General features: G+C 51.2%; 1 protein-coding gene across 1 annotated transcript in view; it reads left to right on the top strand.

Moving 5' to 3' along the window:
* Nucleotides 1-10,682, top strand: part of RAB4B (RAB4B, member RAS oncogene family) — an 18,154-nt gene that overhangs the window by 1,786 nt on the left and 5,686 nt on the right. The window contains exons 3-8 of the mRNA XM_004710506.2: nt 5-54; nt 352-466; nt 1,986-2,048; nt 2,131-2,285; nt 3,287-3,382; nt 3,462-3,592. Coding sequence (XP_004710563.1) covers nt 5-54; nt 352-466; nt 1,986-2,048; nt 2,131-2,285; nt 3,287-3,382; nt 3,462-3,577 — 595 coding nt within the window. The 3' untranslated portion in view covers nt 3,578-3,592. The remainder of the gene's footprint in view (nt 1-4; nt 55-351; nt 467-1,985; nt 2,049-2,130; nt 2,286-3,286; nt 3,383-3,461; nt 3,593-10,682) is intronic.

Raw genomic sequence — 10,682 nt, 5'->3', positions numbered from 1 at the left:
GCAGTGCAGGAACCGGCAAATCATGTCTCCTCCATCAGTTCATTGAGAATAAGTGTGAGTTCCTGGGATTGGCTCTAGGACCTGTGGGTGTGGGCCTCGCACCAGCCAGCGGGCAGCTGGTGGGGTTGGGCAGGGGCAGGGCTGGTCAGAGATGCAACCCTCTCATTGTATGCTCGGTCCTTGTCTTGGTGCTTGCTCTTTGCTGGGTCCCTCCGTGACCCTCCGACAGCCCAACAATGAGAATGAATCTGTAGAGTCAGGTCCTCCCTGCCTGGGGGTGGGGCCATGGGGAGTTGGGAGCAGGGATCCTCTGAGCCCTGGCCCTGCCTCCCCTCTCTCTCCAACTCCCAGTTAAACAGGATTCCAATCACACCATCGGCGTGGAGTTTGGATCCCGGGTGGTCAACGTGGGTGGGAAGACTGTGAAGCTACAGATTTGGGACACGGCTGGCCAGGAGCGGTTTCGGTAGGTGGGCCCTGTGTGGGCTGGACCCTCAAGGAGAGAGAGAGAGAGAGAGAGAGAGAGAGAGAGAGAAGTTCAGAGTCTCTCAGAGTCACTGCAACAGGAGCAAGGAGAGGGTGTGAGAGAGAGGAGAACATGATTAGCAGACACATCGAACTGAGGGCTGAGGGAGCTGTGGGGAGAGAAACACAAATACAGAGCAGATAGCGGCAGAGAAGGAAGCAGTAGAGAACCAGGGTAAGTCAGACAGACACCAATGACACCTTGACCCTAAACCATGTGACCAGAGGGCTGGAGACGCATGCCTGGGAACAAGGAAGCCCTGAGGGTTAGAGGGAGACACTGAGAATGGAGAGATGAAGCAGAAATAGAAGGACAGATGAAAGGCAGGTGTGTTTACAAAGGAAAGCGCTCCACTCACTGCAGCCCAGCTGATTCTGACCCAGGGACCATACGGGACAAAGCTCCTCAAGGTGCCTGCGAGTGTTTGCCTTTATGGGAGCAGGCAGCCTCATCTTCCTCCCTGAGAATTGGCCAGGGAGCTTGAACTGCTGCCCCTGAGGTTAGTAGCCTGACGCTTACCCTCCTTTGCTACTGGGGCTTGGCCAAAGTGGAAAGAGACGAAGAGAGAAATGAGCTGGGGGGTGGCCCGGAAAGCAGAAGCCAGAGAGACAGGGAAGAAAGGGAGGGTTTTGAAGAGTTGGGCAGCTGTGCTCGGAGATGGTGGAATAGATGTATCAAGAGAGACAGGCAGGCAGCAGTGCCCGCACAAAGTGAGTCTTCAGGAGACGTCTGCAGGGAAAAGACACACAGAAGCCTGGAGAGAGAGTCTGAAACCTAGAAGTCAAGGAGAGGAAACGAGGGAGTCCAGCCATGGAGAGTTGTGATTCCCAGGCAGTAGCAGGAGCTGCTAACTTAACATCGGGTTGTTCATGTGCGACCTGAGTGGTGTGGAGCCCTGAGGCAGAAGGGCAGAGGAGAGATGGGTGCTTGGCATGAGGAAATGCTCTGCAAATGCTTCTGGAGTGATTCCATGAGCTGCCAGCAGACTCTGAGTGGACACTACAGGGAGATGCCACATCGGCCACACTGAGGAAAGGACACATCTCCTGGACAGGGAGGAGAGGGCCAGACAGCCGGAGTTGCATCACACTCATCCAGGACTTAGCAAAGGGGAGCTCTGGAGAACAAGGTGTGGTGAATGAGTGGGTAGATGGGAAGGTGGGAACAAAGATAAGGCGGGGAGAGGGAGAGAGAACCAGCACGGAGTTCACACACCAGACGGAGACAGGCAGAGAATGAGACAGAAGTCAAAGAAGAGACACTGATGGAGCAACAGCGCACAGACACACAGACAGCTGGGTGAGAAAGCCATCGGGTGGGGCAGATGGAGAGGCCAGGTTTTAGGGATGAGCTGGCACTGAAGGGGAGGGCTCTGAAACGCTAGTCTCTCTCCGCAGAGGGGGGCAGCCTCGGGTTAGACCCCAGCCCCAGGGGTGACTGGGTCCCCCTGGCCCCACAGGTCGGTGACGCGGAGTTATTACCGAGGGGCAGCTGGAGCCCTGCTGGTGTACGACATCACCAGGTGGGTGCACGGTGTGGGCAGGGCCGGGCCCGGACAGCCCCTCTCCTGCGCCCGCCTCCCGCCTCTCTTCCCTCCTCTGCAGCCGGGAGACGTACAATTCGCTGGCCGCCTGGCTGACGGACGCCCGCACGCTGGCCAGCCCCAACATCGTGGTCATCCTCTGTGGCAACAAGAAGGATCTGGAGCCGGAGCGGGAGGTCACTTTCTTGGAGGCCTCCCGCTTTGCCCAGGAGAACGGTGAGGGCCAGCTGGCCGGGAGGGTGGGGCTCAGTCCACCCCTGTGGGCATCTCTGCCGCGGGACGCGGGACGGGGAGGTTCTGGGCTCTGGGCTCACATCCGGACTTTGCCACGCATGAGCTGTGTGGCAGACTGGGTTTCTTGGTTACTTCATCTGCTGCGTGGGCTATGCCACGTGGCTGCCACACAGTGAGCGCGCCGTGAAGGTGGATGGGAGTCACAGGTGGCTTGGTGTGGGAAGTTGGTGAATATCGGCCGTGATGGTTTGTGTCACCACGGGGAGGTAACGTAAGGTATTGGCAATCCAGGTGGCCCCAGAGGGCAGACCCATTTGTAGATAAGGAAGGTAGGACCAGGCTAGAGCCTCAGTTAGAGCCGGGGGAACCAGGAAGAGTGGACAAGACCCCCCAGGCCAGGTCTAAGGTTCATTTGACACAGCATGTTGGCCAAACGCACATCTGCTGTCCTGGGGTCGGTTTGTGGCCACATCCAGGCTTGGAGACCAGGCTTTGCCATCGGAGAGTGGGTGAATTTGACTCCCGGCTCTTCCTTACTGTTATGGAGAGACAAAGATGGGACCGAGAGCCTGTGCTACCAGGTTCTGGGGACACAGCCAGGAAGATGGCCGTGGGCCCAGCCCACATGGGGCCCATGCGCCAGTAGGGGCTGAGGCAACCGCTTCTTTTCTGATAGAGACAGCCTGGGGTGGGGCGAGAGTGGGGCGGGGTGCACAGGTGAGGAGGCTGTAGGAGGCGCAGAGAGGGAGGCCTGGCCAGAGGGTTATGGACTGGAAAGGGGAGGGGTAGGCAGAGGGGTCCACGGTGGGAGGGAGAGATGTAAAAGCAGAGGGGTCTGAAATGGGAAGGGCCTGCCGTGAGGGCAGGTGCAGAAGGTGTGAGGAACATATTGGGAGACGTTAGGGCAGTGCTGGGCAGAAGGGTGGGGACTGGCTGAGGCGCTGACCCTTGGGGCGGCTGTGTCCCCCCTCCTTGCCCCCCAGAGCTGATGTTCCTGGAGACCAGTGCGCTCACAGGCGAGAACGTGGAGGAGGCCTTCCTGAAGTGTGCCCGGACCATCCTGAACAAGATCGACTCAGGTGAGGCCCTTGACTGGCTGCAGGGGAACGGCTAGCTTCAGGGGCCAGGCCTGAGCTCCCTCTTGCCTCCTCCCCACAGGTGAACTAGACCCCGAGAGGATGGGCTCAGGCATTCAGTACGGTGACGCCTCTCTCCGCCAGCTGCGGCAGCCCCGGAGTGCGCAGGCCGTGGCCCCTCAGCCCTGTGGCTGCTAAGACCCAAGGAGCCAGGTGGGACGCTGCTGGGACCTCGGGGATGGCAGGGTTGGGAGCAGGGAGTAGAGACAGTTGCGGGAAAAGACAGAAAAAAAAAGATGGGGCAAGGGAAGCTGAGCGAGAGGCAGATGTAGACTCCTGAGCCCCTGGAGCCCTCATCTGGGCCCCGGCCCTCTCCTGCCCCATATCCCCGCTGTCCCCGTCTCTGTTCCGCCCATTCGTCAGGTGTTCGTGGAGGGCACAGCAGTTGCGTGTTGGCTGCAGTCCTTAAGGTCTGCAGTTTGAACCCACCAGCCGCTGCTCGGGAGAAAGGAGGCTTGCTTTCTACTCCCGCAAACAGTTACCGTCTCCGACACTCAGCAGAGGCAGTTCTACGCTGACCTGTTAGGGTCGCCAAGAGTCAGCCTTGACTGGAGTCGGTGACGGTGCTCCAGGCCCGGTATAGGCACAGACAAAATAGGTGAACAGCCCCTGCCCTCGTGGAGCTGAGAGTAACCAAGACACCCCAGGGAGCCGCAGGTTAACTACAGCTGCCCGAGGAGGATGGTGAGGGGAGCTCCCCGAGGAGGTGATGTTTGAACAAGCCTGGAAGAGGGTGAAGGAGGGAACCACGGGGGGGCTCTGGGAGACGAGGTCGGGTCCCAGCCAACCCGGTGAGAGTGAGGAGGCCAGTGCGGCCGGAGTGGAGTGTGGTAGGTGGAGGAGAACCGGAGACGTGGCAGGGGAGGGGCCAAGGGAAAGAAGCAGACCCAGCGGGCCTCGTGGGGCCACGGGAAGGGTCTGGGCTCTCCCCCCAGTGGAGTAGAACTGTGAAAGAGCTCTGAGCAGGGAAGGGACATGACTTGGTTACAGTAGCCACAGGCCCTGGCTGAACAGGAAAGCAAGACCCTGAGGGGCAGGGTGGGGGTTGGGGCACCCGTGGGGAGGCTCCCGGTGGGAGGAACAGGACCAAGGTGAGAGGATGCAGGAGGGAGTTGAGAAGTGGATGGGTTCTCTCCTCCCTAGTTCTCTTGTCTCCAGTCTCATCCCTACTTGACAGAGCTACTTGGATCTTACATTCTCTCTCTCTCTTTAACTGGAATAGAGAGAGGGATGACTATATCAATATTTGAAAAGTATGAAAGGAAATTCCATGACCAGAGTACTGACCTCTTCCCGAGATACAAATGAGATCTGGTTCCTCTCCTGTCTGAAGCCATGTCTCTCTGACTTCCGGGAGCTCCTTAACCTGGTGCCTCTCCACAGGGACTGTCCCCTGCCCGTGTCTGAGCAGCTGGAGCCATCCCCACCTCCCAGCCTGGTCCAGCCATCCGAAGCTCTGCGCCTTTATTCCGGCTGTTCCCTCTGCTGGGAACACCGTTCTTTTCCCTCTTCCGTGGTGTGCCGTGACAGGACAGCACCGGGTCTGTGGCTCTTGGTCAGCACAGACACTTCTGGAGGTTGGGAGCCTGAGGGCAGGTTGTCAGTCTGGTTGATTCCTTCTGAGAGGCGAGGGAGGGCAGTGTTAACTCCCGGAAAGGGCAGTGTTAACGCTCCGCGGCGCCCTTTCTCTGTCTTCCCGCCTCTGTGACTGTTCCCGTGAAAATACTATAGCTCAGTGAACCAGGCGACGAGCGAGCGCTCAACTCATAACTGAAAGGTTGGCGTTTTGACCTCGGCAGTGCCCCAACAGACAGGCCTGGACAATCTGCTTCCACACAGTCCCCGTCTGAGCAACACTGTGGAAGAGTCCTCCTCTTCATTCATGAAGTTACCATGGCTCAGACTCAACTTGATGGCCACTCCCCACCCACAGCCGTGGCTTTGCTGTTAGGCAACCGTTGATGCAAACACATCTGGCTATCAGGGCACTCGCTGTGGGGGATGGGGGGCCCCTGCACCACATGTTCAGGAGCCCCCGTGGTGGAGCGAGTTACACTTTGGGCTGCCAACCACAAGGTCATAGAAGGCCTTGTGGGCCCCCAGGAAGGATTTGGGCTCTCGCCCTGAGAGAGTTCCGAGCAGGGAAGGGACATGACTTGATTCGAGTGTGCGTAGGCTCTGGCTGACAGGAAGACCAGACCACCAGCGGCTCGGTGGGAGAAACATGAGGCTTTCTGCTCCCGCCAAGATTGACGGTCTTGGAAACCCATAAGGACGATTCTTCTCTGCCCTGCGGGGTTGCTCTGAGTCAGACTTCAGCCGATGGCCCCGAGTTTGGGTTGGGTTTGGCACCGTTAACGGATAACATCTTCAAAGACCTTATTCCACACGGGGTGACGCTCGCCATACGGGACACGAGGCTTTAGCATCACTTTCCCCCCCTGATGAAAACACAGGAATTCAACAGCGTGTGCCCGTCTGTCTTTTCAAGGTACATTGTATTTAACAAGGATGTTACATTTCCCGACATAGTCTTGTCTTTGGAGAAATCTTTTCTTGTCTTTAAGAAAATGTTTCCAGTCAAGGTTTGCACAGTAGTTTAAGTTCAATACTTTCTGCACCAACTGGTTACATTCTTTCCAAATGTGAACCTTCTCATGATTTCTGTTATGTTAGTTCCATTTCCAGGAGTCTTACTTCCTGCCCCCTTACTGCCTTATCTCTGTTTAAAAGCAGTCGCTAACCCTTCAAAGTTGCTTTGAGCATTTGAGGTCTCTTGTCTTCCCATAGGCACCCTGGTGGCACGATTTATTAAGCATCGGTCTGCTAACCACAAGGCTGAAGGTTCAAACCCACCAGCCGTTCTTTGAGAGAAAGCTACATCCTATAAAGATGTATAGCCTTCTAATCCCTATGGAGCAATTCTACTCTTTTCCTACAGGGTCACTATAAGTTGAAATCGGTCTGAGAGCAGTGAATGTTGGCGGTCTTTCCATACAGTATTGGGAATTTTTCCATTTGTCTAAAGAATACACTCCGTATTTTGATCGGCATTGCATTGCATCTCGGATCACTTTGGCTCGTATTGACCTCTTGACTGCCGGTATGTGACGTCTTCTATTCCGTGACCACGGAATGTCTTTCCATCTGTTAAAGCCTTCTGTTAGAAGCCTGACGGCTGTATACCCCTGCTTTCAGAACAGAATTCCCTTTTATTCCTATCTTATTCCTTTCTTTATCCTTTCTGTCAGTGGTGTATTACACCCAGTGATTTCATAATATTGAACCAACCTTGCATTCCTGGAATAAATCCCACTTGATCATGATGTCTTTTTTTAAAATTTGAATAAATCACTTTATTGGGGCTTTTACAGGTCTTCCAACAATCCATACATCAGCTGTATCAAGCAACATTTGTTGCCATCATCATTTCCAAAACATTTCTTTCTACTTGAGCCCTCGGTATCAGCATTTCGTTTTGATCATGATGTCTTGTAATGTGCCGTTGGATTATGTTTGCTGGTATCTCACTGAGGAATTCGGCATCTGTATTCACAGGGCGATGGGCTGTAGATTCGCTTTCTCCTTGTCTTATTTTGGCTTTGCCCCAGAGTCCTGCTGGCTTCATAGAAAGAGGGGGGAGTGTCCTTCCATTTTTCCATGGAGCTCAGACAGGATTGGTTAGTTCTTTTGTCAGTGTTTGCCAGGACTCTGCCGTGAAGACAACTAGTGCTGAACTTTCCTTAGTTGGGAGACTTTTAACAATTGATTTAATAACTTCATTTGTTATGGGGCTATTGAGCTATTTCCCTTTGAGACAGTTTCAGTTGGTAATAGGCTTCTAGAAATTCGTCTGTTCATCAAAGCTACCCATTTTGTTGAATTAAGTTATTCATAGTATTGTACTCCTTTTTAATCCGATTGGGTCGGTTGTACTGTCCCTACTTGCATTTATTTTGGCTAATTGCGTCTTCTCTCATTATTTCTTCGTCAGCCTAGCAAGAAGTCTGTTCATTTGATTGGTCTTTTCAAAGAACTGATTGACAGTTTTGTTTGTTTTCTCTGCTGTGTTCTGTTCGGTGTTTCCTGTTTCTGCTCCGATCTTTACTGTTTCTTTTCTGGTGGCTTTATGTTTAGTTTGCTCTTTTTCTAGTTCCTCAAGCTGTAAAATTAGGATTTTTGAGAATTTTCTCCTTTAGTTAATAATAGATGTTTATTGCTGTAAGTTTTCCTCTGAGGACTGCCTTCATTATATTGCATAAATTTTGGTGTGATACACATTATTTTCACTTATCTCCAAGTATTTATTTGTTTTATTTTGATTTCTTCGGTTCAGTAGTTATTTAATAGTGAATTGCTTAATTTCCATTGGTTGACGTGTATTCTAGTTTTGCCATCATTATTTTCTGATATTTCTCCTTTGTTAACAGAGAAGAAAAAATTCCTGGTGTAATTTCAATCTTAACAAATAATTTTTAGACTTGTTTTGTGGCCCGGCTCATGGTCTGTCCTGGGATATTACCCATGTGCACAAGAAAAATGTGTATTGTTCTGATGATGGGTGGACTGTCCGATATATTAGATCTTATTATTTAAGTCCTTGATGTCCTCTCTGGTCTTTTTAGATGGTCTGTCCATAATTGCAAGTGATGTATTAAAGTCCCCCAACTGTTATTGTAAACTCGTCTATGATTGCTTTCATATCAGCATTTGTTTTAAAGTTTTCAAGGCACTGACTTTTACAGGGCTCTGTAAAAATGGTCTCGTGGTTGGGAGGGTGGCGGGTGGGGATACGTATCTCACCTCCTCTGGCTTCACAAAGGGGAAGGAGACCCAGACTTCACATCCACCTGAAGCTAATTCTATGAGGTGGAGCTCAGACATGCCTCCAACCTTGGACCTCCTTTACCCATCCTGACACCAACCATCCCTTTCCATGCTGTTCTGTACCTCTCTGCTCAGTTCCATAATTAACTGCTGTGGCCACACAGGACTTATTGACCATACTCACAATTATGGGGTTTAGTAGAGAAATCATCAGGTTAAACCAGGATCAGAAATGCTCAAGATACATTACTCCTATCAGGAGTGCTGCTGCTCAGGCATGCCTTGCTCTGGCCACATAGCCTCTTAGCCTCTGTCCTGCCCTGGGTCTCTGTACAAAGCTTTGTTACCATTGCTAACAAGTGCCCAAAGGGCATTCCACTCCACCTTAAGTTAGCCTCAGCCTGAGGTGCTCAGCTTTATTCTACCATGGACTGGAAGTCTACCACTGTGTCTTCTGATTGTCATTCTACTTCTACCACTCCTTTGGTGTCACGGGCTCTGTCTCCTGGATTGAGGAGGTTCAGGGTATAGGGATCTTGGGGTCCAAGGAAGGTGCTCCATTCCTGGCCCTTTTCTTGATGGTAAGTGAGATTCCCATACCTGCTTCTGAGGCGGCTCATTTAATTTTTTAAAATCATTTTATTGGGGACTCATACAACTCTTATCACGATCCATACATACATCAATTGTGTCAAACACTTTGGACATTCATTGCCTTCATCATTCTCAAAACATTTGCTCTCCACTTAAGCCCTTGGTATCAGCTCCTCATTTTCGCCTTCCTCATGAATCCTTGATAATTTATAAATTATTATTATTTTATCATGTCTTACACTGTCCGATGTCTCCCTTCACCCACTTTTCTGTTGTCCATCCCCCAGGGAGGAGGTTATATGTAGATCCTTATAATCGGTTTCCCCTTTCTACCCCACCTTCCCTCTACCCTCCCTGTATTGCCGCTCTCACTACTGGTCCTGAAGGGATCATCCATCCTGGATTCCCTGTGTTTCCAGGGAATCTGTACCAGTGTACATCCTCTGGTCTAGCCAGATTTGTAAGGTATAATTGGGATCATTGTAGTGGGGGAGGAGGAAGCATTTAGGAACTAGAGGAAAGTTGTATGTTTCATTGTTGCTACACTGCACCTTGACTGGCTAGTCTCCTCCCTGTGACCCTTCCGTAAGGGAATGTCCAATTGCCTACAGATGGGCTTTGGGTCTTCACTCCGCACTCCCCCCCCCCATTGACAATGACATGATTTTTTGTTCTGATGATGCCTGATACCCGATCCCTTCGATACCTCTTGATCACACAGGCTGGTGTGCTTCTTCCATGTGGTCTGTGTTGCTTCTGAGCTAGATGGCCGCTTGTTTACATTCAAGCCTTTAAGACCCCAGATGCTATATCTTTTGAAAGACGGGTACCATCAGCTTTCTGCACCATATTTGCTTATACACCCATTTGTCTTCAGTGATTGTGTCAGGAAGGTGAGCATCACAGAGTGCCAGTTTAATAGAAGAAAGTATTCTTCCATTGAGGGAGTACTTGAGTGGAGGCCCAATGTCCATCTGCTACCTTAATACTAAACCTATACATATATGCACATAGATCTATTTCCACATTCTCATATATAAATATATTTAAATATGTACATGCCTTTATTTACACATCTATATATGCCCTTTGCCTCCTAGCTCTTTCCTCTATTTCCTTTTACCTTCCTCTTGTCCCACTATCATGTTTGAGGCTGCAAATCTTTATAGGAGTAGTGGCCTCATCTGTCAGGGAGTGGCTGGTGGATTTGAACCATCGACCTTGAGGTTATCAGCCCATTTAAAGCTCAGTAGTTTGACAAAGCTGACCAGTCCTCATCCTAGAGCTCCATAGGTCCCATTTTGCATCGACACCCCCCCCATCCCCGCCCCCCCACCCCCACCCCTATCATTTGGTGGGAGTTACAAAGAAGGTGAGACGTTTATCATGTAATTCACTACTCATAGTTTCATATATGTGTATAATTGTTATGTCTTCTTGGTATACTGACCTTTGATTATGATGTAAGAGGACCCCTAGTGAGACAATGGTTGTGCACTTGAGTACTATTGATAGGTTAGTTCAAGCCCACCAGAGGGGACACAGTGAAGCTTTGCTTTAGCGCTGATGAGACTCCAACCACCTAGCCTCCTAAACTGGGAGAAAACTATAGCAGTATATACTGCCATAAATTACAATCTTGGACGACCGATGGGGCAGTTCTGCTCTCTCCAGTAGGGTCATGATGAATAGGAATCAATGCGATAGAATATATGCGTGTGTGTGTGTGTGTGTGTGTGTGTGTGTGTGTGTGTGTGTGTAATGTAATAGTATCTTTATTAGAATAGATTACAATCTTGGACGACCGATGGGGCAGTTCTGC

This window comes from Echinops telfairi, unplaced genomic scaffold (genome assembly GCF_000313985.2).
Source record: "Echinops telfairi isolate 266 unplaced genomic scaffold, ASM31398v2 ScPeMD7_655;HRSCAF=1070, whole genome shotgun sequence".
NCBI classification, from domain to species: Eukaryota; Metazoa; Chordata; class Mammalia; order Afrosoricida; family Tenrecidae; genus Echinops; species Echinops telfairi.
This window is presented reverse-complemented; position numbering and strand designations above follow the sequence as displayed.